Raw genomic sequence first — 23,651 nt, forward strand, 5'->3', positions numbered from 1 at the left:
CAACGCCAGCCCGGCCCGCCCCAGCGGCCCGCCGCCCCGCATCGCTCCGCCGCCGTCACCCGGCCCCTCTCCCGGAGAGAGGCAAGCGGCAACCCCGACAGCCGATCCGGCCGCTCGGCGGAGCCCCGGCCGCACCAAGAGGACTCGCCGCCGCGGCAGCTGCGCAGCCGCCCGCTCCACCTCAGCGCCGCGGACTACAGCTCCCAGCATGCCCCGGGGAGGGGGGCGGACTACGACTCCCAGCGTGCCCCGGGGGGGGAGGCAAGAACTACATCTCCCTCCGTGCCCGAGGGAAAATGGCGGCTGACGCGGGAGCGTGGCGGCGTGAGGCTGCAGTGCGCATGCGCGCGAGGGTCAGTCGCCATGGCTGCTGAGGCGGTGGTAGGTGAAGGTGAAGCGGCGGGAGAGGGAGGGACGGCGGTGGCCCGGTTCGGCTCGGTCCTGTCTTCCCCCCGCCGCGACGGTCGGCGGCCCGGTCTACCCCCTGCTCGGAGGGGCTGCCGGCGCCGGGCCGCTTCCCCACGCGGCCCGCGGGTACCGGGCCTCGCCGGCGGGCCCGGTTCCGGGACAGGGCTGCGAAGCCCACCTCTCTCCGAAGGGCCCGGTTTTGCGCTGACGTGGTGTCTCTTCTTTTCTCCGTAGGTGAAAATGGAGCTCAGGCTCAGAACTGCCAGCGAGGGGCTGTGTGTTTGGTGATCGAGGCGTCTGTGCCCTCTTAGGAACCAAACTTATCTCCAGCAGCTGTTAAGTAATGCACGTTTGACAGAGTTCTTTATATTTTTTTAGGCTATGATGGAATCCTTGAAATCCACCCTCTTTCTTTGTCCGTTCATTGTAAGTTTCTCTCTAGGCCCTTCGTCCACTCCTTATTTCTTGCTCTTCAGCTGCTAAAAGGTTTTTTTTTGTTCTGCTGCTTGTCACTTTTTCAGTCTCTTTAAGTGCCTGCACCTGCAGTGTTGTTTCTCAGCCTCATCTCATTTAGGCAGTTTTGACTATGGCGTTTTCTAAAGTTCGTTTGAGGCAAAACATTTACCGTATGCATCAAAATAGTGCATGATTATGTCAGACTTCAAAAGCGTGAATGCTTCTTTGATGTGTCCTTAAATGCTTATTCTTTTTCTCTGTCAGCTATAGTCAGAAGCAGAGTCCTCCTTAAGTACATGTGAAGGGAGAGGGGCATTGTGGACTACACCTGAACATAAGCGACAGGCTGGCCATGGTGCTGCCATAGGTAGCACACAGGAAAAACTCTCATCCTTAGGAACCCCTTGAACACATGTCCAGTGCAATATGCCTTTTAAGCACAGATCACTGCTTAGTAATCCCTCTTTTAAAAGAAACTATATGCAGGGTGTCTTCCCAAGAGTCTAACTAGGGTGACTGTCATATCCCACCTCTCCTATTTAAATTTATCTTAAACCTTAACAGAAATTCTCTTCTGGGATAACTACTTTGTGTCATTTAACTGTTTGGAGTATTGACTTAATCCTGCAGTGGAGCTAAGTGTAACTAACTAATTTTAACCATCTTGCTTGTTTTCAGCAGTTTTTAGTGATGTATGGATTTTGGCATATTGCACTATATTTCTGTGTTTAAAATACTCTCTGTGCAATTACAGTAGGTTATAAACAATGTTTTGAGTTCACTGTATCTTTTTATAACAACTGACTATATGTCATTTTTACTTAGTAGCCACAATGTCAAATAAGGAGGTGAAGGCAGCATTGAAGAGTGCTAGAGACGCAATACGAAATAAAGAATATAAGGAGGCCTTAAAACATTGCAAGGTAATTCATTTTAAAATATTACTTGGAAGTTAATATTTTTTGCACATTTTGTTTGCCGTCCCCTTGCCACTACAGCTGTATAGTAATGCAGACGGTGGAGCACCTTACTGATATAATAGCAGAGGTTGATTTCTGGATTTAATTTCATTGATCATTCATGTTAGTTACCCACACGTAAACTTCTATTCCCCTTCCTTTTGCATTTGCTTATATGTGGCGATAAGAATATTAAGTCTAGAACGATAGAGATAAAAATCCATTTCTAATCTAGGCCTTGACAGGAGTGCTTTAATTGCTGAGCTATAGATATGGTTACTGGCAGAACACTTCAGATATGAAAAATTCTCTGGCATGAAAAGCTGAAGTTACTAATCTTAGCCTTTTCCTAAAAATTACTTATCTTCTAATATTACCATGTAGAATAATTTACCAAACTAATGATAAAACTCAATACGTGGATCCATAAGATGCATTTCATTCATCAGTTTCACTTAAAATTGTGTATTTCTAGGCAGTCTTGAAGCAAGAAAAAAATAATTACAATGCTTGGGTATTTATTGGCCTGGCAGCTGCTGAGTTAGATCAGTGTGATCAGGCCAAAGGAGCATATAAGAAGGCTATTGAACTTGAACCAAACCAGTTACTGGCATGGCAGGTACGTGAATGTCCAGACTCACTTTTTCTTCCCCTGAAAAGTGTCAGTATGGAGTTAAATATGGGAACAAAGCACAGCTGAGACTTGAATCGTGTTTTCGTGAGGACGTTAGTTCTACTGAAGCTTTGGAGTAGCTGAGGTTCATATTTATCTGTCCAAAGCAAAGCCATGGGTAGCTGCCTATGTCTAGCAGGGTGAATTTTAGTTTCAGTATATTTAAGTGTGTATTTCATGTGTAGACTAGATAGCAGTGAAACATGCAAGGGAGAGCATGAATTCAAACAGAGTAAATTAGTCCATGCTTAGGAATTTCCATGCTGGTAGCTCAAGAAACATTTGACAAGGCTTCTGTCAAAAGAGAGAAAATATTTTATCTCATAGCTTATTTTTCCAGCTTCCAGCATCGAGTGGATTGTTACTGAATTATTTCGTTGTTACTTAAAAACAATAGTATACATTTAAAATAGCTGTGTGTTGGGTGGTGTGAGCATGACAACCCGTAACAGCATATTTTTACTACATACCGTTATGTTATTTGGAGACTTGTGAAGCGTAAGGTTGCGTATTAAGTCAGTCTCTGATACCAACAATTGATGTTTTTCTAAGGTAGTAAGGTTTTTAGTATTTTCAATATAAATACCTTTAAAAAATATAACTATTGGTGCCTGATTTCAAGGTATATTGAAATTACCTCAGTTTTGCAATCATTCTGGCTATCTGTCACTATACAAGATGGTATGATACTTGGGTATAGATCTTTTATCATGTGACTTAGTGTGCTTTGTGTATTGTCTGTTATGCACACAAGCTTATGTAATATATACAAGTTTCAAGTAGTTTGTTGGTATTAGTTAAGAAACTGAGGAAAGCTTTTAATTTAAAATAAGTGGATTCAGAAGGGTGTACGGAAGAATCAACGTAGATTCTGCTCAGAGATTACTACATTAACACTTGACCCCACTGAAGGCAATGGAATAATTTTTGTCGGCTGAACTTACAGTGTTCTAACACACAACTGTTGACATAAAATCTTACTTATTTTTTATCTTTTTTTTTAAAAGGGATTAGCAAATTTATATGAGAAATCCAACCAAACAGATGTCAAAGGAGACTTAGCAGAGGTTTACCAAAAGCTGTTGGAACTCTGTGAAAGGTAAAGGATATTGAATACCATAATTCAGTCCAAGATTTCTAGTTCTCTGAATGCCATTGCTCATATACAGGGCAGGCTTTTATTTTTAAAGCTTTGCCATTTCAGTGGGTCAGCACTTGTTACTAAGGTTTTCTGTACCTGTATAAAGTTTCTTGATCCTGTCCCTTTTGATAGGGCAAAAACTCTTGGAATAATTGTACTTGAGGTTAGTAGTTCAGAGAATTCTATGTTATCCAATGTCCTCTGTCTAAACTCACTGCCTTGAAGCATTTAGCTCTGACAGTTCATTGTCTGCATTAATAAGTAGGCTTATTTTTCTCTGCTTTAAAATCACAGAATATATGTCATCTGATTCATATAGGTACAGTTCTAAACAAATCTAACTATCAGCTGTCACTGTAGCTGACTGGAGTGTTCAATTTGTTTCCTTAATTTGGAAATTGTTCAAAAGGAAAAGTACAATCCCTTAAAGCAATTTTTTTTCACTCAGTTACAACAGCAATGAGTAAAACTTTTAGGGCTATCTGTAGTATTTATTCTAAATATTTGTTTGGCAACTGAACCTACTAACAATTGTCAGAATTTGAAAAACATTATACTATTTTATGGAAAACTTGTCATGTTTGTGTGGGATTTTCTTCCTCCTTTCTAGTGGTGACAAGCAGAAATGGTGTGATGTATGTAACAAACTTGTGGAACTATATCATCAAGAAAAGAAATATTTAGAGGTAGGTTGAGTACTTTACTTTCTCTCTGCTAGAAAGAATTTCCCATTTCATCAGAACTAACTGCTTTTCATCAAGGAATCCCCAATTTTGGGGGTCACAGACCACTTAAGATCTCCTTGTGTACTACAACCAGGAAGAACTGATTTTAACTATATTCCTTTTTTTCCACTGTGTAAGACCTGGACACAATCCATTAAATTGACAATGTTAGTATATAGGCTGAAAGGGTGGAACATCATTCTTCTGTGTTATTTCTGGAAGTCAAACATGATCCCAAATGCATATTTATGTGCAGTAAGTGTGAGCCAGGTGTCCTTTGCCTAGCTTGGCCAGTTCTAGGTATCTGATTAGCCCTTCACTGGTGTGGTGATCCTTTCCTAGTCTGTCCCTGGTACTTCATGCCAGAGGGTAAGGCGGAATTTGTACACAACCTGAACTTGATTGCCTGCGGCTTATGTACTGCATTCCACGCACAACCATAAGAGGAGCATAGCTGCTCCAGGGCAACCCAAGCTTCAGCCCACCCAGCACTCCCAAAGTCTTGTGTCAGCGTGACCATTGCAGAAATAGTCGTGGCTCTTGTCAGTTTACCTACCACGAGGTGGAGCTGTTAGATGTCTGTATGGTTCAACAGCAGCGTTGCCTATAGTCTCTGTAGTAATGTTACGTATCTGTTTCTGCAGTTATGCAGTTCACTCTTCCTTTACTCTTTAAAAAGGTTGCTTTCTTACAAGGTGATGCATGGTCTTACTCCATGTCATCTTCTCCCCTTTCCTCCAGCAATGGAAAATGAAAAATTTTACATATCACTTGGCATCAGGCTGAAGACTATTAATTAGCCTCTTTGTATACCAGTTTCTGAAACTAAATTCATTGCTAATTGTTTAGCACATGAAGGCAAAGGCAGACTTGCTCTGTGTGCAACGGCAAACCGCAAGTTAAGCTTCAGGGTCCTATTTTCTCTTTTTCAGTTCTGTTGATTTTTCCACACTGGAATTTCATCATGGACTGCTGCTTTTCTTCTCTTTCTGTTCGTAGTGCTGTAGATCCAACATGGCTTGGATGGGGCTTTGAGCAACCTGGTCTAGTGGAAGGTGTCACTGCCTATGGGGGGTTGGAACTAGATGATCTGTAAGGTCCCTTCCAAGGCAAACTATTCTATGATTCTGTGATTTGTTCCAGGTGGCTAAAACATGGCAGAAACTCATACAGATGAAGCAGGAGGAAGGTGCAGAAAAGGCAGAGCTTCATCAGCTTTGGAAGAAGATGATCCAGTTACTGAAAGACAGTACACAGAATAAGTATAATAAGACTGAACAGTTGGTAATGTTTCTCACTCCAACTCATCTAAATACATATATACATACAATGCAGCTAAACTTCAAATGCAACCTTAAAACTCTTGCAAATCTTGCGACTATTTGTCTCATTAATGTTCAATGGTACTAAACTTCTCAGGAAAAGATGGGCGATTTTACCTTCTGACAAAAACAGTGAGGGTGCAGCAGCCTGAGATAAGGCATCTAAATCCAAGGCACCTGGAACTCCTTCATTAACTGCCTCTTAAGCTCTACAGGAGTCCAAGTTTGCACAGTAGCACAGTGATGCATTGTTCTACCTCTGCATGTTATGAGAAGCATCACTCATAAGCTTTGACAGTGTGGTGGGTTGACCTTGGCTGGACACCAGGTGCCCACCAAAGCCACTCTACCACTCCCCTCCTCAGCTGGGCAGGGGAGAGAAAATAAAACAAAAGGCTCATGGGTCGAGGTAAGGGCAGGGAGATCACACACCAGTTACCGTCACAGGCAAAACAAACTCAACTCAGGAAAATTAATTTGATTTGTTACCAGTCAAAATCAGAGTAGGGTAATGAGAAATAAAACCAGGTCTTAAAACCCCTTTCCCCCACCCCTCCCTTCTTCCCAGGCTTAACTCCACTCCTAATTTTCTCTACCTCCTCCCCCCCGCCAGTGCAGGGGAACGGGGTATGGGGGTTGAGATCAGTTCATCACACCTTGTCTCTGCTACGCCTTCCCCCTCAGGGGGAGGACTCCTCACTCTTCCCCTGCTCCAGCATGGGGTCCCTTCCACGGGCGACAGTCCTTCACGAACTTCTCCAATGTGGGTCCTTCCCACGGGCTGCAGTTCTTCACAAACTGCTCCAGCGTGGGTCCCTTCCACAGGGTGACAAGTCCTGCCAGCAAACCTGCTCCAGTATGGGCTCCTCTCTCCATGGGGCCACAGGTCCTGCCAGGATCCTGCTCCAGTGCAGGCTTCCCACAGGGTCACAGCCTCCTTCAGGCATCCCCTTGCTCCAGCGTGGGGTCTTCCCCGGACTGCAGGTGGAGATCTGCTCCACCATGGACCTCCCTGGGCTGCAGGGGGGCAGCCTGCCTCACCATGGTCTTCCCCACGGGCTGCAGGGGAACCTCTGCTCCGACTCCTGGAGCATCTCCTCCCCCTTCTTCTTCACTGACCTTGGTGTCTGCAGAGTTGTTTCTCTTACATATTCGCACTCCTCTCTCTGGCTGCTGGTGGTGCTGCTCATGTTTTCCTTTCCCCTTCTTAAATCTGTTATACCAGAGGCACTACCTGTGTCACTGATGGGCTTGGCCTTGGCCAGCAATGGGTCTGCCTTGGACCTGGCTGGCTCTGGCTCTGTCAGACAGGGGAAGCTTCTAGCAGCTTCTCACAGAAGCCACCCGTGTCGCCCTCCTGCTACCAGAACCGTACCACACAAACCCAATACCATTGTTCAAAACAAGAAACTCCCTCTGCTTTCCTCTCAGGTAGAAGAGGTAGATTTGCACTGTTTTTCCATTTCTTCATACAGAGTGCTTATCCTAGATATCTGTTTTGGTTCAAATTTTCTTCTGTAGGTTTTAAGCTCTTGCTTTTTAGGAGAATGTCAAAGGTAATTGAAGCACACAGAATGATCATGGATTATACGGATTCTGTGTTCTCTATGCCCAAATTTAATTTTACCTGATTAATCTCTCTTGTAAGATGAACCTACTTCAACAAGAAGGGTGTAAATTTCTCTGCACCAATCTGGTTGGTAGCAGTGCCCCAGAAAGGTAGAAAATACAAACTGAAATAATTTCACACAACGGAAAATTGAATCTCGATCTCTACTTTTTGAGAAGGCAAATGCTTTAACTTAGGAGCTATTATAGAAAAGAGGTGCTGTGGGCAGCACTGCTTTCTTTTCTGGGGACAAGAAGTTTAAAAAAGAAGAAAAGTTGCTTGAATACCAGGAATGGGTTTCACATGCAAATCTGCAGTTCACTTTACTGCAGTTTTGAGTAAAGCACCTGAGCCTGGAAGCATGTGGCATTGAAGGCAATGTCCTATTCAGTGGAATGGGGGAGAGAATTAAAAAAAAAAAAGTAGAACTCCTGAATTGAGGTAAAGACAGTTTAATAGGACAGAAAAGAAGAAAATAAAATGACAATAATAATACAAGAATTGGAATATACAAAACAAGTGATGCACAATGAAATTGCTCACCATTCGCTGACTGATCCCGTTAGTTCCCCAGCAGCCATCTGCCCTCTGAGCCAACTCCCCGCAGCTTATATACTGATGTCACACGATATGGAATATCCCTTTGGCCAGTTTGGGTCAGCTGCCCTGGCTGTGTCCCCTCCCAGCTTGTGCCCCTCCAGCCTTCTTGCTGGCTGGCCATGAGAAGCTGAAAAGACCTTGTACTTAGTACAAACACTACTTAGCAACAACTGAAAACATCAGTGTATTATCAACATTCTTCTCGTACTGAATCCAAAATACAGCACTATACTAGCTACTAGGAAGAAAATTAACTCTACCCCAGCCAAAATCAGGACAGGTATGAAGAAGAATCTATGTTCTTACAAATTATGCCTTCCTTATACCCACTTTACATTATGAAACTGTATATTACTGCTTCATCTTGTACTAGACAGTTAATGTGCTTTGGATCCTATCTGAGTACTACTTCACGATAAGGGCCTTGCTTTGTGACTTTCTCTGTTCACAGTACTGGTGTAAACTTAATGAGTAGGATCCAGATAATAACATGTAACTATCCACTTAACTATGAAATGGCTGGAAGGCATGTCCTGTGAGGAGCAGCTGAGCACTCTGGGTTTGTCTAATTTGGAGAGAAGGAGGCTGAGGGGCAACCTCATTGCTGTCTACAGCTTCCTGAGGAGGGGAAGCGGAGAGGAAGGTGCTGATCTCTTCTCCCTGGGGTCCAGCAACAGGACCTCTGGGAATGGTTTAAAGCTGCATCAGGGGAGGTTCAGGCTGGACACTGGAAAGCATTTCTTTACCAGGAGGGTAGCCCAACACTGGAACAGGCTTCCTGGAGAGGTGGTCGATGCCCCATGCCTGTCAGTGTTTAAGAGGCCTTTGGACAATGCCTTTAATAACATGCTTTAACTTTTGGTGAGCCCTGAAGTGGTCAGGCAGGTGCATTAGATGATTGTTGTAGGTCCCTTCCAACCGAAATAGTCTATCCTATGAAGATAACATTTTCCTAAAGTCATTGTTTGTTGCACTCCTAATTATTTCTCATTTCAGCTTTTGACTGCATTTGAACATGCAGTGAACTCTGCTGACACTGTTCCTGGTGAAGACCACCAAAATCTTTACAAGGACTTTATTCAGTGCTTGTCAAAAGTAAGCTTATGTTAATCTGTCTTCATCAGTGAATAGATGTAATAGTTGACATCTGATAATTCACACAAATAACTATTTATCTTTTTCCTTTCAAGTTTCCTCATGAAACAGCTAGGTTGGAAAAGGCCTGTAAAGATATGATGGTTTTGTATCCTACTGTGAGTTATCCTTTGGAAGTACTTTGCTTGCATTTTGTTCAGTCAGGTGAGTAGGATGGATTTAGACATTTTTGGGGCTTAAATTATTTCTTTTACACCTAGTTTTGTGACAATCTTTTAACAAGCTTTTACCCTTCATGACCCAATACAAGTGCACTGTTTAATTTTATGTTATATTTCTGCCTGTCTGGAAATGAAAAGTGTTTGGTCCTATGATCTGCTGTTTCCTAGCTCCGTAATTGAGTGGTGACTGTAAATTGGCAAAAAAATTCTGCGACTTAGGTCCAACTCTGGCAATGTACACAGTTGCAAAGAAGGAATGCCTTATAAAACTTGAAAGCAGCTTCTCTGGATAAATGACGGTTAGCTTCTTAAGCTTAGAAGAGGGAATGGAGAATGTTAACCAGTGCTCTAAGGCTAAGGACAGGCTACACTTAGATTGTTCCTGACACAGAACACCTCTCTTGGCAAAAAGAACAAACATTTGTGGAACTGCCTTCAAAAGAATGCCTGGTGAATAGGGAATAGACAGATCTGTTTAGATATTTGTTCTAAGTAGAAAAGGAGAATCTGAGGGAAAAAAAATACCATGGTGTGTTCAATAGTGCAGGGATCTGAAAGTGTACAATTGCTATTTTCAGTAGTTCACTAAACAACACTGCAATAGTGTTGGACACTTTTTCAGGGTTTTCAGAGATAACTACTAAATTTGGGTCTTTCATTTTATTGTTTAAGGCATCAGAAGTTGTTTTTATTTCTTTTTAAAACAAGGAAAGAAAATTAGGGAAAAAACCCCTCTGGTTTATATAAAGAGAAATAACTTGCAGCTTAGGTAGAAGAATGCCTTTTCCAGTTTTGAAGGTAAGCTTCATGGAATAACATAGCAACATAAAATGAGAGGATTTTTCACTTTGGTGAGAGAGGATGAAGACAAATGAGGCCTAGACTCTCATTTCCACATAAGAATGCTTTACAGTTCAGAGAAACATGCAGATACTAATTTCCAAAGGAAGAGGAGCATCTGGTTGGCACAGTTCTTATATACCAATGCTCTGACAGCATCTCACCATCCCACAGCCATCTTGGGGTGGGGAGGATGATGCTTAGGTTTTTAGTAAGGCTGTTTGTTTATATCTGAGTCATTCCAACCATGTTAGGGTCCTTCATGCCCCAAACTTGTGGGCTTGTAACTCAGATGCATTATTAGCCACCTTTACCAAATACAAATCAAAGGCAACCTTTATGTCAAATGAGTCCATAATTTTTTAAAGAAAATAATAGTTTAAAGTCTGTTGCTGCAAGTCACAACAGTTGCTTTCAGCAAGGACTGCCAAGTCTACTATCACAGCTAAACACAAGCATAAAAAGTGAGTAGCATCAGTTGAAATTAAGCCAAGACATTAAGTTACGTGGTTTCACAGCAAGACTGTTTCAGCAAGTTCATCACAGCAAATTTGTAGGTACACAAGGCCTACTCTGGAAGGAAATTTTGTTTTATTTGTGGCAGATTTTGACATGTAGGCATTCATCTAGGCTTACATAAAAAGCATATGAAGGAATTAGTTTTTGTTAATAAAGGCAGTATACCTGTAGTAATTTAACACAAGTGGTTAAAAATTCAGATTTCAGACTGACAGTTTATTTTCTTTGGTGGTACTGGGTATTTAGATTACTGCTTGTTTTTTGGGTTTGGTTTTGGGGGTGGAGACTGATAAGTATGTAGTACCTTTTGAAAAAAGTTTAGTTAATAAATTCATTACTTTGAGCTCAAAGGATAAGGGTCATATTTATGTAAATAAGATATACTGTTGCATTTTTTTAAATCTAAAACTCTGTAAAATATTTCTTTTTCTGAAACCAGGTACTTTGTCGGAAGAGGCCCTGCATTATTTTTCTAAGCTTTTGGAGATGGATGCAAGTAGTGGTCCAGGCATCATTGGTTTTGGTATAAAATGCCTTCAAGAAAAGAAATACAAGGAGGCTATTAAGAGTCTTACTGAAGGTAAATGTATAAAAGGAAGTATAAGCACTCTGTAGCTTGAACACCAGCTAGTTTATGCTGGATATTTTTGGAATCTTACAATTGTGTAGTACTTTGCCAGTTCTAAGACCAGCTAGATTTAAAAAGAATACTCAACACTTTCTCGATTGGTCACTGAAATAATAAAGCTTTAAGTATATCATCTCTGAAGTCTTTCATTGCTATTACAGTCAGCTCTGTAGTATTTTAGTGTGATCAACTTCAAACTTTTTTTTAATCTGATTGTTACTGGGGAAATACCTAGATGAAGCAGTAAATACAGCAATAACGATTAATGAAGGAATGTGGAATTTATAAAGTAAAATATAATGCAGCTCCTCTAATCTAGTCATTGCATTTCTGTACCTGAACAAAGATGACTTCCCTTTAAAGTTAAATCATTTTAAGACTTCTTTAATACTTACATTGCGTAAACACTTGTATTGGGTATCTGAAGAGAAATATCGGAGGTTTGGGATTTTTTTTTCAGTCACGCGATTTTCTGATGAGTTGGCTTACTGATCTGTAATTATCTTGCTTGTATTGAAATGACAAAACTCTTTGAAAATGATTCATAAGTATACTAGCGGGACAATAAGACTCTCCACTGTCACTGTGCTGGCCATGGAAAATTCAAAAGAGCTTGCTGAGAAAGCTGGGTAAATAACCATTTGGGATCTAAGCAATCAGGAGTCAGTCAGGCTATGCTGATGTATGCTGCATCCTTTCGCCCAGGTTTAGAATAAGATTGTTTCTGAAACTGGATTTCAGGATATTCTACAGTATAGTACTGTAGCTTACACACAGTGATATAACATGTCTTGCTTAAAATCTGAAATAAAAATTTCAGGTGCTTAAGAGGAAAAAGTCTTTCATGGAAAGCAAATTCTTCTGGCTTAAATGCTATTGGATGTTTTGACACAACATACAACCTGTTTTTGACAAAAGAATATATCTCCCAAATGATTTTATTTTTTTATTTTTACTTTTATATGTAATACTCCACTCATGAAGGGGAGAATGCAAAGGGCAGGGCTCTTGTTATAGTCTGTAAATGTCTGAAGCTTAGAAATAATGTCTTTCGCAGTAAGCCAAGTGTTTGCATTTTAGGCATTGAAGCTTCAAGGCATTGTTTAGTAGTAGTATACATATATGTATCTCTCTTAGAAGGACAAATTCAGTTTTATTACTGAATCTTTAATTAAAGCAAGTTTGTCAAGAAGATTCAGTGAAACACTCTTGCCATCATTCTTTTTCTGTCTTGAAGTTCTATAGGCCTTTTCTGGTTTCTAAGAAAAACTGAAAAGTGATCTACAGGCTGCTGATATTAATGTCTGATCAAAGTGAAGGACTTTTTTCTTTTTGAAACAGAGGTGCACCTTAAGCCAGTGTTTTATATTTCCTTAATTTTTTCCCTTTTTCTTTTTTTTATATGTAATGTTATATGCAAAACTAAGCCTAACAGAAGCTTATGTGCTCCTTAGTCTTTGCCTTACTGCGTGGAGGCCTGTATGTCTAAAACAGTTTAAAATAAGACTCAAAGAAAAAAATTAACTGCAAGTCTTATTATCTGATTGATAGTATGTTTTTGATGGCATTATATGGCAATAAAGCATCTGCCAGCTACAGTGTCTTTGCAGCCATAAGCAGCTTTTTTTAGTGCCTTTTTTAAACTCTTATTAGGTTTGCAGAAGACTAGCCAGTGTCCAGCAGCATGGCATTATTTGGCAGAGGCACAGATGAAAATTCACAAACACAGGGACGCTGTCCTGTCCTGCAATCAAGGTAACTAACTGCGAGCTAATTGAAAGAGTAACTGTGGGGGTACACCACTTTATGTAGTCCAGCCAATGTGGCCTTTGCATGGTAGATCTGAGTTAGCAGCAGTCATAGTCCTTTGCTTTTTGCAGTCTCACGGCTTATGCTGATGTCCCCTGCTTCCCTTGGTTTATGACAGCTGAAAAGCACCTTGTGCTGCTTAGTCTCAGCAAAAGAGAAGATATGTCGCTAATCAGAACCTGAAAGCTGTCTGATTGATATTTAGAAGGTTTGCTTGCTCTGATGTGCTTCTTCAGCTGGTGGTTGACCAACTCCACCAAACAGCAGATAACTGCCTGAAACCACAAGGGTAGGTGTCACAAATTTTTAGTCTGGTAGACTTCATATTTAGACTTAAAAGATAACATTCTGTTCAAGTTACTGTAAAATGCAGAAATGTTGTGTAGTACAACTGCATCTTAAGAAACTTCACTGACTGTAAATCTTCATCCGCACTACCTGGGAATGAGGGCAGTTATTATGATCTAGTGATGCATATCTAATCTGAATAGAGCCATTATCTGATGGTTATAAATGAAGGAGCAGCCAAAGTGGACTTTTTTCTGACAGGGACAAATGCAATGAAAAACTTCTCAGTAAAGGCTTGAAGAGGTAAAAGTATGGCGACCTGGCTAAACAGTCATGGGAAATTATTAAAAGCAAGGGAAAGTACTTGCCAATGAGGCAGATTCAGAAGGCCTATAAATTGGGGCAAAGGAAATGTGAAAACAGAACAAAGTAGGTAAAAAGAAATTTATTGCAGAAAGAATGAAAATAAGGTGATTCTTATCCATCTATGTTCAGTGTGAAAGAGCTCAGGATGACTTCTACTCCATGACCCTTCTTTTCAGGGGATTTATCAAAAAACTTGTCTGTGATTCTAGCATTAATAGCAGTTGCTATGAAACAAGACAAGAAAAATTAGCATTAAGGAACTATGGGATACTGACCTGGGAATTGACTGAGGAACATAAAGATGAAGTTGCTGAAGTACTAAGGGGTTTATATAATTGCTTGCTTAAACTATCTTGGCATCCAAATGCTTGGAGGTAGATAATGTGACCCTAAGTTTTAAAAAGGGTTCTAGGAAAGATCAGGGAAACCACCACCAATTCTGATATGTTAGTGCTTGAATTAGTTGAAACTGAAAGAATGAACAGAGTTAGGGAATTTATGGAGAAGAATTGTACTGAGGGATAGACGTCGTGGCTTTTGTAAAGTAAAGTTGTTTTTTTTTAGAACTCCTTGAAGGAGTTTACAAACGTGTAGATAAGGGAGATGTGATATAGTCTTCTCTGATTTCCAGGTGGTAATTGATAAGATCTCTTACAAGACTGTTAAGGAAACTAAGCAGCCTTTGGTTAAGAAATACAGTTGTAGCATTGAGTGGGTTTTGTCAGTTTTAAATAAATTAAAAGCTAGAGCACAGTATAGTAATAAATGTCTGTTTTCAGGCTGGAAAGAGGTGTCCCTGACATTTTCACCAATACCTGTGTTGTTCATCTTCTTTTCTCGTCGCTATGAATGTTGAGTAGTAAGGTTATAAAGTTTGCTGCTGTTCAAAGCAGACTGCAAAACTCTTAAGAGGAGATTACCAGAGTGGGTAACTAGGTCTTAAAATAACGAATAACATTCCATAGTCTTAAATGCAAAATCATGCAGTTGTGGGAACAAATGTTCCCACAAAGCTATCCTACAGTCTTGCTGAAGTAGAGAGCAGAAAGGTCCTCATTTTGTATGAAAAAATAGGATGGTTTCTTTCCCCTTCTGTGCTTTACAGGCAATTCAGATATTAGGAATTACAGGGAAGGGAATGGTTAGTGAAACAGAGCACCAACATGCTGTTGCTTTAAGAGCTTTAGCAGCATGGTGAAATCTGTGCATTTTTAGTACTCATCCACCCCTTCTCAAAAAGAAAATACTAGTAGAAGTTAATAGGCTAGTAATAAGGATGATCAGATGTATGGAAAATGCAGCATGTAAGTAAATAGTCTGTAAAGTCCTTTTCCAGCCCAGAGAAGAGATGATTCTGAAATCTGTGAAGTTGCAAGTGATGTGGAAGATAAAGATCAACTGTTTTGTTTCCCTGTGTGAGGTCTAGTTAGTACCAAATGAAACTAAATGCTGGCAGGCGCAGTACAAACAAAGTAAGTTTTGTTTCTCAATGCAAGGTGTAAGTTAAGCTAAGCTATTGTGCGCTGTTAGAAGATGCTGCTGATGCAGAAAGTTTCCTTGAGTCCAGAGAACGTAGAAAGGCAGAGAGAATTCTGGGGAAGCATTGCTTTATGCTTGGCCTGTCTTACTGGCTGTGTCAAGTCGGACAAAAGTTCATCAGATGTGAAAATAAACATTGTTAATTGAGTTACTCAGAAAGTTCTTGCTTTTGAAGAATGCTGATGCTCAACAGAGATGCCCTCATTCTCTGAGGTGAGATTATACTTTGTATTGGAGAAGTAATCAATACTGCATAGAAAGGTACAAAGTTACCCTTGCACAGGCACAGAGTTAAATCCCTGGTTTCAGTAATATTTTTTCTTTAAACACTGAAGTGTAAAACAACTTGTTTATTGAAAGGCCATTGTTTCTTCAGAACATAGATCGGAAAAATATAGCATTCCATTTATAAGGCCGACAGCTAGAAGGCAATCAGTCTCTCCACATGTCTGAGAGGACATTTCTAAAGTCAATTTAACTTTTAAACTTCAATAGATAGAAATTTTACAGAACAATTTCTTCAACATGGGGGAAAGCAGTCAAAAAAAATTGTTCTATTAAGTGGCGCTTTATTAGACTGAAAAATTGTATTTAACAAGTGTGCTGGTTTTGGCTGGGATAGAGTTATTCTTCCCAGTAGTATTATGGGGCTGTGTTTTGGATTTGCACTGGAAACAGCATTATTAACACAGGGATGTGTTAGTTATTGCTGAGCAGTGCTTGCACAGAGCCAAGGCCTTTTCTGCTTCTCCCCCCCACCCCACCAGCGAGCAGGCTGCGGGGGGCACAAGGAGTTGGGAGGGGACACAGCCGGGACAGCTGACTCCAACTGACCCAAGGGATATTCCAGACCATAGGGCATCACGCTCAGCATATAAAACTGGGGAAAGAAGGAAGGGGGGACATTCGGAGCTATGGTGTTTGTCTTCCCAAGTCACTATTAGGTGTGAATGGAGCCCTGCTTTCCTGGAGATGGCTGAACACCTGCCTGCAGATGGGAAGTGCTGAATGTATTCCTTGTTTTGTTTTGCTTGCGTGTGTGGCTTTTGCTTTACCTGTTAAACTGTCTTTATCTCAACCCATGAGTTTTCTCACTTTTACCCTTCTGATTCTCTTCCCCATCCCACTGGGGGAGACTGAGCGAGTGGCTGTCTGGTGCTTAGTTGCTGGCTGGGGGTAAGCCATGACAACAAGATTTAAAAATACTGGGAACAGTGGTGCTCTTTGTAGTTGGTTCCTTTTTCTGTTTTTACTTGATGAAACTTTTCTCTTGTCAACAGCTCTTGAGGCTCTTGGAACTCCTGAGGGTCCTAGTCTTCGGTGGAAGAACCTTATCCTTCAGTTGAAAGCAGAGGCTTTGATTAAAATAGCTGATGCTGATGCTGCAGAAGAAGCCATTAAAGCACTTGAGCAGGTATTTTCATTGACTAAAATGTATATATTTTTATTATTTTAAAAAGTGCTCTCATCTTTCTGTACTAAAAATTCAAGCTGTGTATTTCTCCCCTTGCCTCCTTTTTACATTCTGTGTGGTTTAGACAACACCTGCCAACTATGGTGTAATCCAAACACTCCTTCCTCCTCTGTTTTTTTAAGCTTTGCTATCTCTCTTTTGCATTCACAATTCTGATTTTAGAAGCTGTCACTTTTGACCTTGTCTGGTCTTGCTCAGTGCTGCTGGCTTCTTGCTACTTCTATGGCTGTTGTTCATTTTAATTTGAATTATTGTTACAATCCTAGTTGCTGCGTCCTTCATTCACCTGTCATTAGTCATGAACAAGAGCATATTACGTTAAGATCAAATGCGTAAGCTTTAAGCAGAAGTTGCTTCCCCCCCTTTTTTTGTCACAGTTTCATTCTTCACTGTTTAGACTTCTGTACCTTTGTCCTTGCTCTCTGCAATCTTGTACCTGCCCTCCATCAAAATTATTCTGTCTAAGGCTTCTCAAGCATGTTCTATCTAAATGTTTTCTTGTCTTTATCTTCATGCAGTCTGCCTGCTTTTGATATCTTTGATTCCTTAATCTTGGGAGAGGATAACTTGGTCATGTCTATCACTTGGTTTTCTAGATTGTGGATGCAAGCAGTGATCCAGTGGTTTTAGCTATAAGAGGTCAGGCTTATCTAAACAAGGGCTTAATGGATCAAGCTTCAAAGGTTAGTGCTGTATTGTCCTTCCTGTAAGCTAAGTCAAGTTCTTGGTTTCATAGAGGATATAACTAGGGAAGAATTACATCCTTTTGCAGATTTCACAAGAGCTCCTGTTGTCCCACCCTGATCTGGCCGAGTCCCATGCTCTAGAGGGTTTCATCCATTATTCCCAAAAGAACTATGAACAGGCAGAAAGAAGGTAGATTTAATTTTTTTCTTTCCTCTAACAGGGAAATGTGGGAGGAGAATAGCATGTAGTGTTTTGCAGCTTTTGAGAATTTGTCTGATTTGACCTCTGTTCCTTTTATTCAGTTTTCTAAATGCTATTGAAAGAAAGGCCGAAACTGCAGAGTATCATCATTACCTGGGGCTCACATACTGGTTCATGAGTGATGAGACAAAAAAAGACAAAGGAAAAGCACTCACTCAGTTCTTGAAGGTAAAGGCTGCTTTAACTATTCATGTAGAATTAGTATTTTCCTATATTGGAAACCAAATATGGAAAATACGCTGACTGGAATGACAGACTTGAGTATTCTGCTTGTTACCATTTACAAGTCTCCAGAGCCTGTAAACCAAGTTCAGCTGTCAAAAAGGCACTGCAGGGAGCTGTGCAGTTACTTGGAATCTCTCTGCTTTTGTTTTCCTCTTTTCACCTAATTCTTGAGGCCTTTGATTTAGCCAAATGTAGTGGTGATTCTCTCAATCTTCTCTCCTTGAGGGCTGTAAAGTTGAGGCCTCTAGATGACCAGCATAGATCTTTGAAGACATTTTGAAATCAGGAGGGCAAAATTCAAATTGGAAAAAAAGTGAGGAAGGAAAAAAATGAGAACGGTGTTAGAGTTTCAGTGTCTGGCCAAGGAAGTAAGTCTGCAAACCCCCCCAATTTATATACTTTTCCTGATCTTTGGGTTTTTGGTGGTTGTGGCTTTTTCTCTGAACATAGATAAGAATGTGAATCCAAAAGATTTAGTCTGACATCTTTATTGGAAACATGGAATTATACAGAATAAGACTCTAGGCATTCTAAACTTGCCATATAACTTCATGATAGGTTTTGGCAACTCAAATCAGTGCCTACTGTTTGCACTTCAATAACAGCAGAATATACTGGAGAATGTAGTTGAAGTGAACAATACTTTTGGTTCTATGTAAGCTTTTTTTTATTATTGTCAAAGTTGTTTTCTGCTGCTTGGGGTCTGTGGGTTTCTTAAGTATAAAGAAATCTGCCAAGTGTGTCTAAAAAGGAACTTAAACATTAGAAAAGCCTGAAGTTAATTGTGATGTAATATGGCAAGAATATGAGCATAATGGTTGAAACATAGTAGAATATGAAAATGATGAGATGTAGTAAGGAATTGTTTTCTCCTAGCACAACTAGCTAATTAGTAATTCATATACAAAATGCTGTGTGTCATGAGGTTTGTAGCAGATTCTGCAAATATTTAAAGCTCGGGTAATCTCTGAAATCTTAAAATAAAGTTTGACTACTCAGATTTGTCACAGAAGGAGCTTAAATAAGTTGATAAGCAGAGATTGAACAAGTAATTATCACTGGACCTGTCCATCAGTATAATCCTTCAGAATGCTGTCTTATATTGTGTTCATATTTCCTTATAGGCTGCAAAACTGGACAGCTACTTGGGAAGTGTCTTTTGTTATTTAGGTAACTACTACAGAGACATTGCTGGAGACAAAAGTAGAGCTCGTGGTTGCTATAAAAAGGCTTTTGAACTGGATGGAACTGATAAAGAATCTGGAACAGCAGCTGTAGACTTAAGTGTGCAACTTGGAGACATGGTATTCTATATTCAATGCTTTGGATTACTGCTATTTTGTTTTTCTGTTAATCTTGCTCTTTGAGCAATCACTTCAGGTTTCCTCTGTATTTGAGAATAAGATCTGAAAACAGATGTTCTGTCATTGCTTAGCAGCTTTCTTAGTTGGACCTCCTTCAATTTTATTTTTCAATTCCAAATTAAATCTATGTGGGGAGAAGGGTGGGTGAACCAAGCATAACATTGTAGTCATCACATACGTGATTTAGATGAAGGATTTTTTCAGTAGGGAACATGAAGAGAAAGTTAGTTCTCTTTTCATATTTAACTTGTGCCACATGTTTTCTCCACCCCCCACCTTGCTGCTTTCAGGAAAAGCACACAAAGTCATCAGAACATTTAAAAAACAATTCTTATAGCATTGTACAGAAAGTTGTTAGCCTACGATATTACAGAGCAAGAAAGTCACCCATACTTTGACAGATTCCATTTGAACATATGGAAAGTCAGTCTAAGTATCTGACTTGCTGCAAATACTTGTATCCTTCTCTAGTTTAAAAAAAAAAAGTTAAAATTAATATCTACAAAACTGCAGGAAGCTACTGTCTATTTGCAGAGACGGGTACATAAAAAATAATCATGTTTTTAGATGTGATAATTTCCTTCTCTAATCTGCCACTCAGCCTGCCAGCTTTAAAAAGCCCCTGTAACGTTTCTTCATTACAGTAATTAACAGATTAGACAGTTTAATGGTTTTCTGGATTAGCAGTATTCTTCTTTAACAAGAACTTGGTTCTTTGCACATACATATGTTTACTAACCTGGCATTTTTGGTGCTTTGTTAGGACACTGCTCTGTCAATCCTGAATGAGGCAACTGAAAAAGCGAGTCCTGGCACAGCAAAATGGGCCTGGCTTCATCGTGGACTTTACTACCTGAGAACTGGTCAGCCGTCACAAGCAGTGGCTGAGTAAGAGAACTGTTCGCTAGTTTACGTTTAAGTAATTTTCTATAAATTGCAATAAAATGGTCTTTGATCTTACAAGTTTTGGAAGTTAAGTTAGCTGATTATAGGAAGCCTTGTACTAAACAATGGGAAATGGGTCTGAGCAAGCTGTGTCTATCTTCAGTTCCAGAATTAGCACAATGTAGTCTTTTCAGCACAGCAGTGTTCTGTACTAACAAGCCTGGTGACAGGCTTGTCATAGACAGCACAGTATAGCACTGAATAATGAGCCAAGATTAGGTACAATGTCTAAGCTTGTTTAATGTGCTCTGAAGATGAAGACACTACTATGCTGTGTTTAAAAGTTCTGTATAATTTTGTGTTTCTGTCCTGAGAATATACAATGCAAGAAAATAATTTATGTTAACTTGTATCATCTTTTGTTTAAATAAATTTATATCTTGCTATCTTCAGTTTGCAGGCAGCTCTCAGGGCTGATCCAAAGGATTCCAACTGCTGGGAGTCTCTAGGGGAGGCTTACTTGAGCAGAGGTAGCTATTCAACAGCTCTAAAATCCTTCAGGAAAGCAAGTGAGCTGAACCCAGAGCTCATGTACAGCATTTACAGAGCTGCAGCAGTTGAGCAGATTCTAGGCAAATATGAAAATGCTATAGCTACCTATCAACAAATCTTAAAGAAGACAGAAGATTATGTGCCTGCACTGAAAGGTAGTATATCTGAATTTGAAAGTATTAACTCTTTCTCCCTCTACACACTGTAGTGCTTAAGTCTTGTGGAGAGGTTCTTGGTGTATTGAGGTTTGCCTGCATGGAAAGATAGGGTTGGATTTGGGGTATATAGAGCACTGTGATCGCCTGCATGAAAGCTAGTGTGTAGTAGCATGCAAATATCTAAAGAGCTCTTGAATCATGATGCATGGGAGTGATTACTTCTCTTTCAAGTAAGTAGGAAAGGTAATTGTTCCTGTGTAGCTACCAGGCCAAATGGGTGGAAGAACTGAAGATAGGTAGAGGAAGCCAGCTAATGGTGCTGCAGTTTCACCTAAGCAGTCAAACTGGCTCAACAGGCAATGAAGTCAGGCTGCCATTTCAAAGAGGTGGGCTATACTAATTTTCTGCTGCTCCTGCCCATGCCTTCCTCACTTCTTGTGTTAGCTCTGGTGATTCAGACCCCTCTGAGCTTCTTCAAGTGATGAAAAATAGCAGTAACATATCTCAAGAGGTCTCACAAGTATTAGAGGTGGCAATAGGTAGAGGTCTTCAGTGTGTAGCTGGGACCAGAGAGAAAGGGGGGAACTGGAACTCAGTTCTGGTGAGAGAACTGTGATTCTCAAGTGTGGTGGGTTGACCCTGGCTGCATGCCAGGTGCCCACAAAAGCCGTTCTATCACTCCCCGCTCCTCAGCTGGACAGGGGAGAGAAAATATAACAAAAGGGCTTATGGGTCAAGATAAGGGTGGACAGATCACTCACCAATTACCATCACAGGCAAAACAGACTCCACTTGGGGAAAATTAACTCAATTTATTACCAGTCAGCCAGAGCAGGGTAATGAGAAATAAACCCAAATCTCAAAACACCTTCCCTTCGCCCCTCCCTTCTTTCTGGGCACAACTTCACTCCTGGATTCTGTACCTACCCACCCCAGCAGCACGGGGGGACAGGGAATGGGGTTTATGGTCAGTTCATCACACATTACCTCTGCCGCTTCATCCTCTTCAGGGGCAGGACTCATCACACTCTTCCCCTGCTCCAGTGTGGGGTCCCTCCCACAGGAGACAGTCCTCCACGAACTTCTCCAATGTGGGTCCTTCCCACGGGCTGCAGTTCTTCACGAACTGCTCCAGCATGGGTCCCTTCCATGGTGTGCAGTCCTTCAGGCACAGACTGCTCCAGCGTGGGTCCCCTGCGGGGTCACAAGTCCTGCCAGAAAACCTGCTCCATGGGCTCCTCTCTCCACAGATCCACAGGTCCTGCCAGGAGCCTGCTCCAGCACGGACTTCCCACAGGGTCACAGCCTCCTTCGGGTACATCCCCCTGCTCCAGCGTGGGGTCCTCTCCAGACTGCAGGTGGAGATATGCTCCACTGTGGACCTCCCTGGGCTGCAGGGGGACAGCCTGCTTCACCATGGTCTTCCCCACGGGCTGCAAGGGAATCTCTGCTCTGGTGCCTGGAGCATCTCCTCCCCCCCTTCTTCACTGACCTTGGTGTCTGCAGAGTTGTTTCTCTTACATGTTCTCACTCCTCTCTCTGGCTGCCTTTTCTGTGTGCCCTGCAACTTTTTTTCCTTCTTAAATACCACTATTGCTGATGGGCTTGGCCTTGGTCAGCCCCAGGTCCGTCTTGGAGCTGCCTGGCATTGGCTCTGTCGGATGTGGGGGAAGCTTCCAGCAGCTTCTCACAGAAGCCACCCCTGTAACCCCCCCCGCTACCAAAACCTTGCCACACAAACCCAATACATCAAGATATATAATATTTGGAGGATATAAACTTTTGATAGCCAATGAATAACTGTTTGGTTCACATTCTTCCTGCCACTTAGTCTTCAGTCATTCTGACCCCATACATCCATCTGAAATAGATGCTGTTTGCTGCTTGGTACTGGTATGAATTTTTAAGTTACAGGTGTTCTGTTGTGTGTAAGGCCTTTTGATTTGGGGGTGAATGTAAGCTGATTCTTGTAAGGCTAAGAAGTGTTGGGTTACTACTGCAACAGTAAGGTTTTCATCTGAAAGGGCCACAGGGTGGTTGTCCGTCTACCTCCTCCTGTATAATTTTGTCACTTGGAGATTGCCAGGCTGAAGTGACATGGCAAAAGCTCCATGATGGAGTTGGAGAGTGTTGTGGATGGGCAGTTTTACTAGTTGTAGGGGAAGAAGCTGACTGCAGCAGCAGTTTGCAAAGGTATTGTATAGAAGTGTGCATGTGCGTATGGCTTTTTTAGTGTCTGTGACACAGGTGACAGTTGACAGCGTTACCTGGAATAAAATGCTTAGAAAGGACATAAGCACACAGTATCAAGGTTTCTCCCCCGCTATAGTTGCCTCTATACTTATTCTTTTCTTAAATCTCCTAAATTTTCTCTCATAATCCCTCTCATCCTAATCTCTGATTTATTAGCTCCAGATCCTACTTCAAGTCTTAAAACAGTCTTCACCTTCTTAGAGACTGTTTAATATTTTGTCTGGTATGCTATCTTTTGTGGCTGTTCTTAAAACTCTCTGAAACATGCATCAGTGTTCTTTTGGTACTGTTCTGATCAGTTTAGACAGTTTCTGAATTGAGTTGTTGGAAGCATAGTCTCCTAGTAGGTGAGAGAATGACTATAGTGATGTTACTTGAATGCATCTTTTTGATGTATTTTATTTTTGTGTTACTAAGTGGTATGTTTATTCTGCCTCTGCTCCAGCATATCTTTTAATGTGTAACTTTGGGGAATAAAATCAATTTTGTTTTTAGATTACAGAGCTTCTTGACATCTGAGAAGCTCATGATCTTGGGACAGAAATACCTAGGGGGGACAAGATAAAGATGCTTGCAAAACATGACTGCTGGGAT

General features: G+C 41.1%; 2 protein-coding genes across 8 annotated transcripts in view; one reads left to right on the forward strand and one right to left on the reverse strand.

Annotated features, from left to right (window-relative positions):
• Positions 1-210, reverse strand: part of ARSK (arylsulfatase family, member K) — a 23,506-nt gene extending 23,296 nt beyond the window's left edge. Inside the window, exon 1 of the mRNA XM_010578082.1 lies at positions 136-210. Coding sequence (XP_010576384.1) covers positions 136-210 — 75 coding nt within the window. The remainder of the gene's footprint in view (positions 1-135) is intronic.
• Positions 211-347: 137 nt separating this feature from the next.
• TTC37 (tetratricopeptide repeat domain 37) overlaps positions 348-23,651 on the forward strand; it is a 52,079-nt gene continuing 28,775 nt past the window's right edge. For 3 of the 7 annotated variants that reach the window (XM_010578020.1, XM_010578026.1, XM_010578024.1), the window contains exons 1-18: positions 348-381; positions 643-757; positions 1,690-1,787; positions 2,299-2,442; positions 3,504-3,595; positions 4,248-4,323; positions 5,506-5,646; positions 8,890-8,988; positions 9,084-9,192; positions 11,008-11,148; positions 12,850-12,951; positions 16,479-16,612; positions 17,269-17,355; positions 17,445-17,548; positions 17,662-17,788; positions 18,970-19,149; positions 19,973-20,097; positions 20,548-20,801. In XM_010578020.1, coding sequence (XP_010576322.1) covers positions 1,698-1,787; positions 2,299-2,442; positions 3,504-3,595; positions 4,248-4,323; positions 5,506-5,646; positions 8,890-8,988; positions 9,084-9,192; positions 11,008-11,148; positions 12,850-12,951; positions 16,479-16,612; positions 17,269-17,355; positions 17,445-17,548; positions 17,662-17,788; positions 18,970-19,149; positions 19,973-20,097; positions 20,548-20,801 — 2,005 coding nt within the window. In that variant the 5' untranslated portion in view covers positions 348-381; positions 643-757; positions 1,690-1,697. Of the gene's footprint in view, positions 392-642; positions 758-1,128; positions 1,199-1,339; positions 1,377-1,689; positions 1,788-2,298; positions 2,443-3,503; positions 3,596-4,247; positions 4,324-5,505; positions 5,647-8,889; positions 8,989-9,083; positions 9,193-11,007; positions 11,149-12,849; positions 12,952-16,478; positions 16,613-17,268; positions 17,356-17,444; positions 17,549-17,661; positions 17,789-18,969; positions 19,150-19,972; positions 20,098-20,547; positions 20,802-23,651 lie in introns of those variants that run through there. The other 4 variants (XM_010578021.1, XM_010578022.1, XM_010578025.1 and 1 more) reach the window with 4 other exon arrangements.

The sequence above is a fragment of the Haliaeetus leucocephalus genome, unplaced genomic scaffold (genome assembly GCF_000737465.1).
Source record: "Haliaeetus leucocephalus isolate CR32 unplaced genomic scaffold, Haliaeetus_leucocephalus-4.0 Scaffold598, whole genome shotgun sequence".
NCBI classification, from domain to species: domain Eukaryota; kingdom Metazoa; phylum Chordata; class Aves; order Accipitriformes; family Accipitridae; genus Haliaeetus; species Haliaeetus leucocephalus.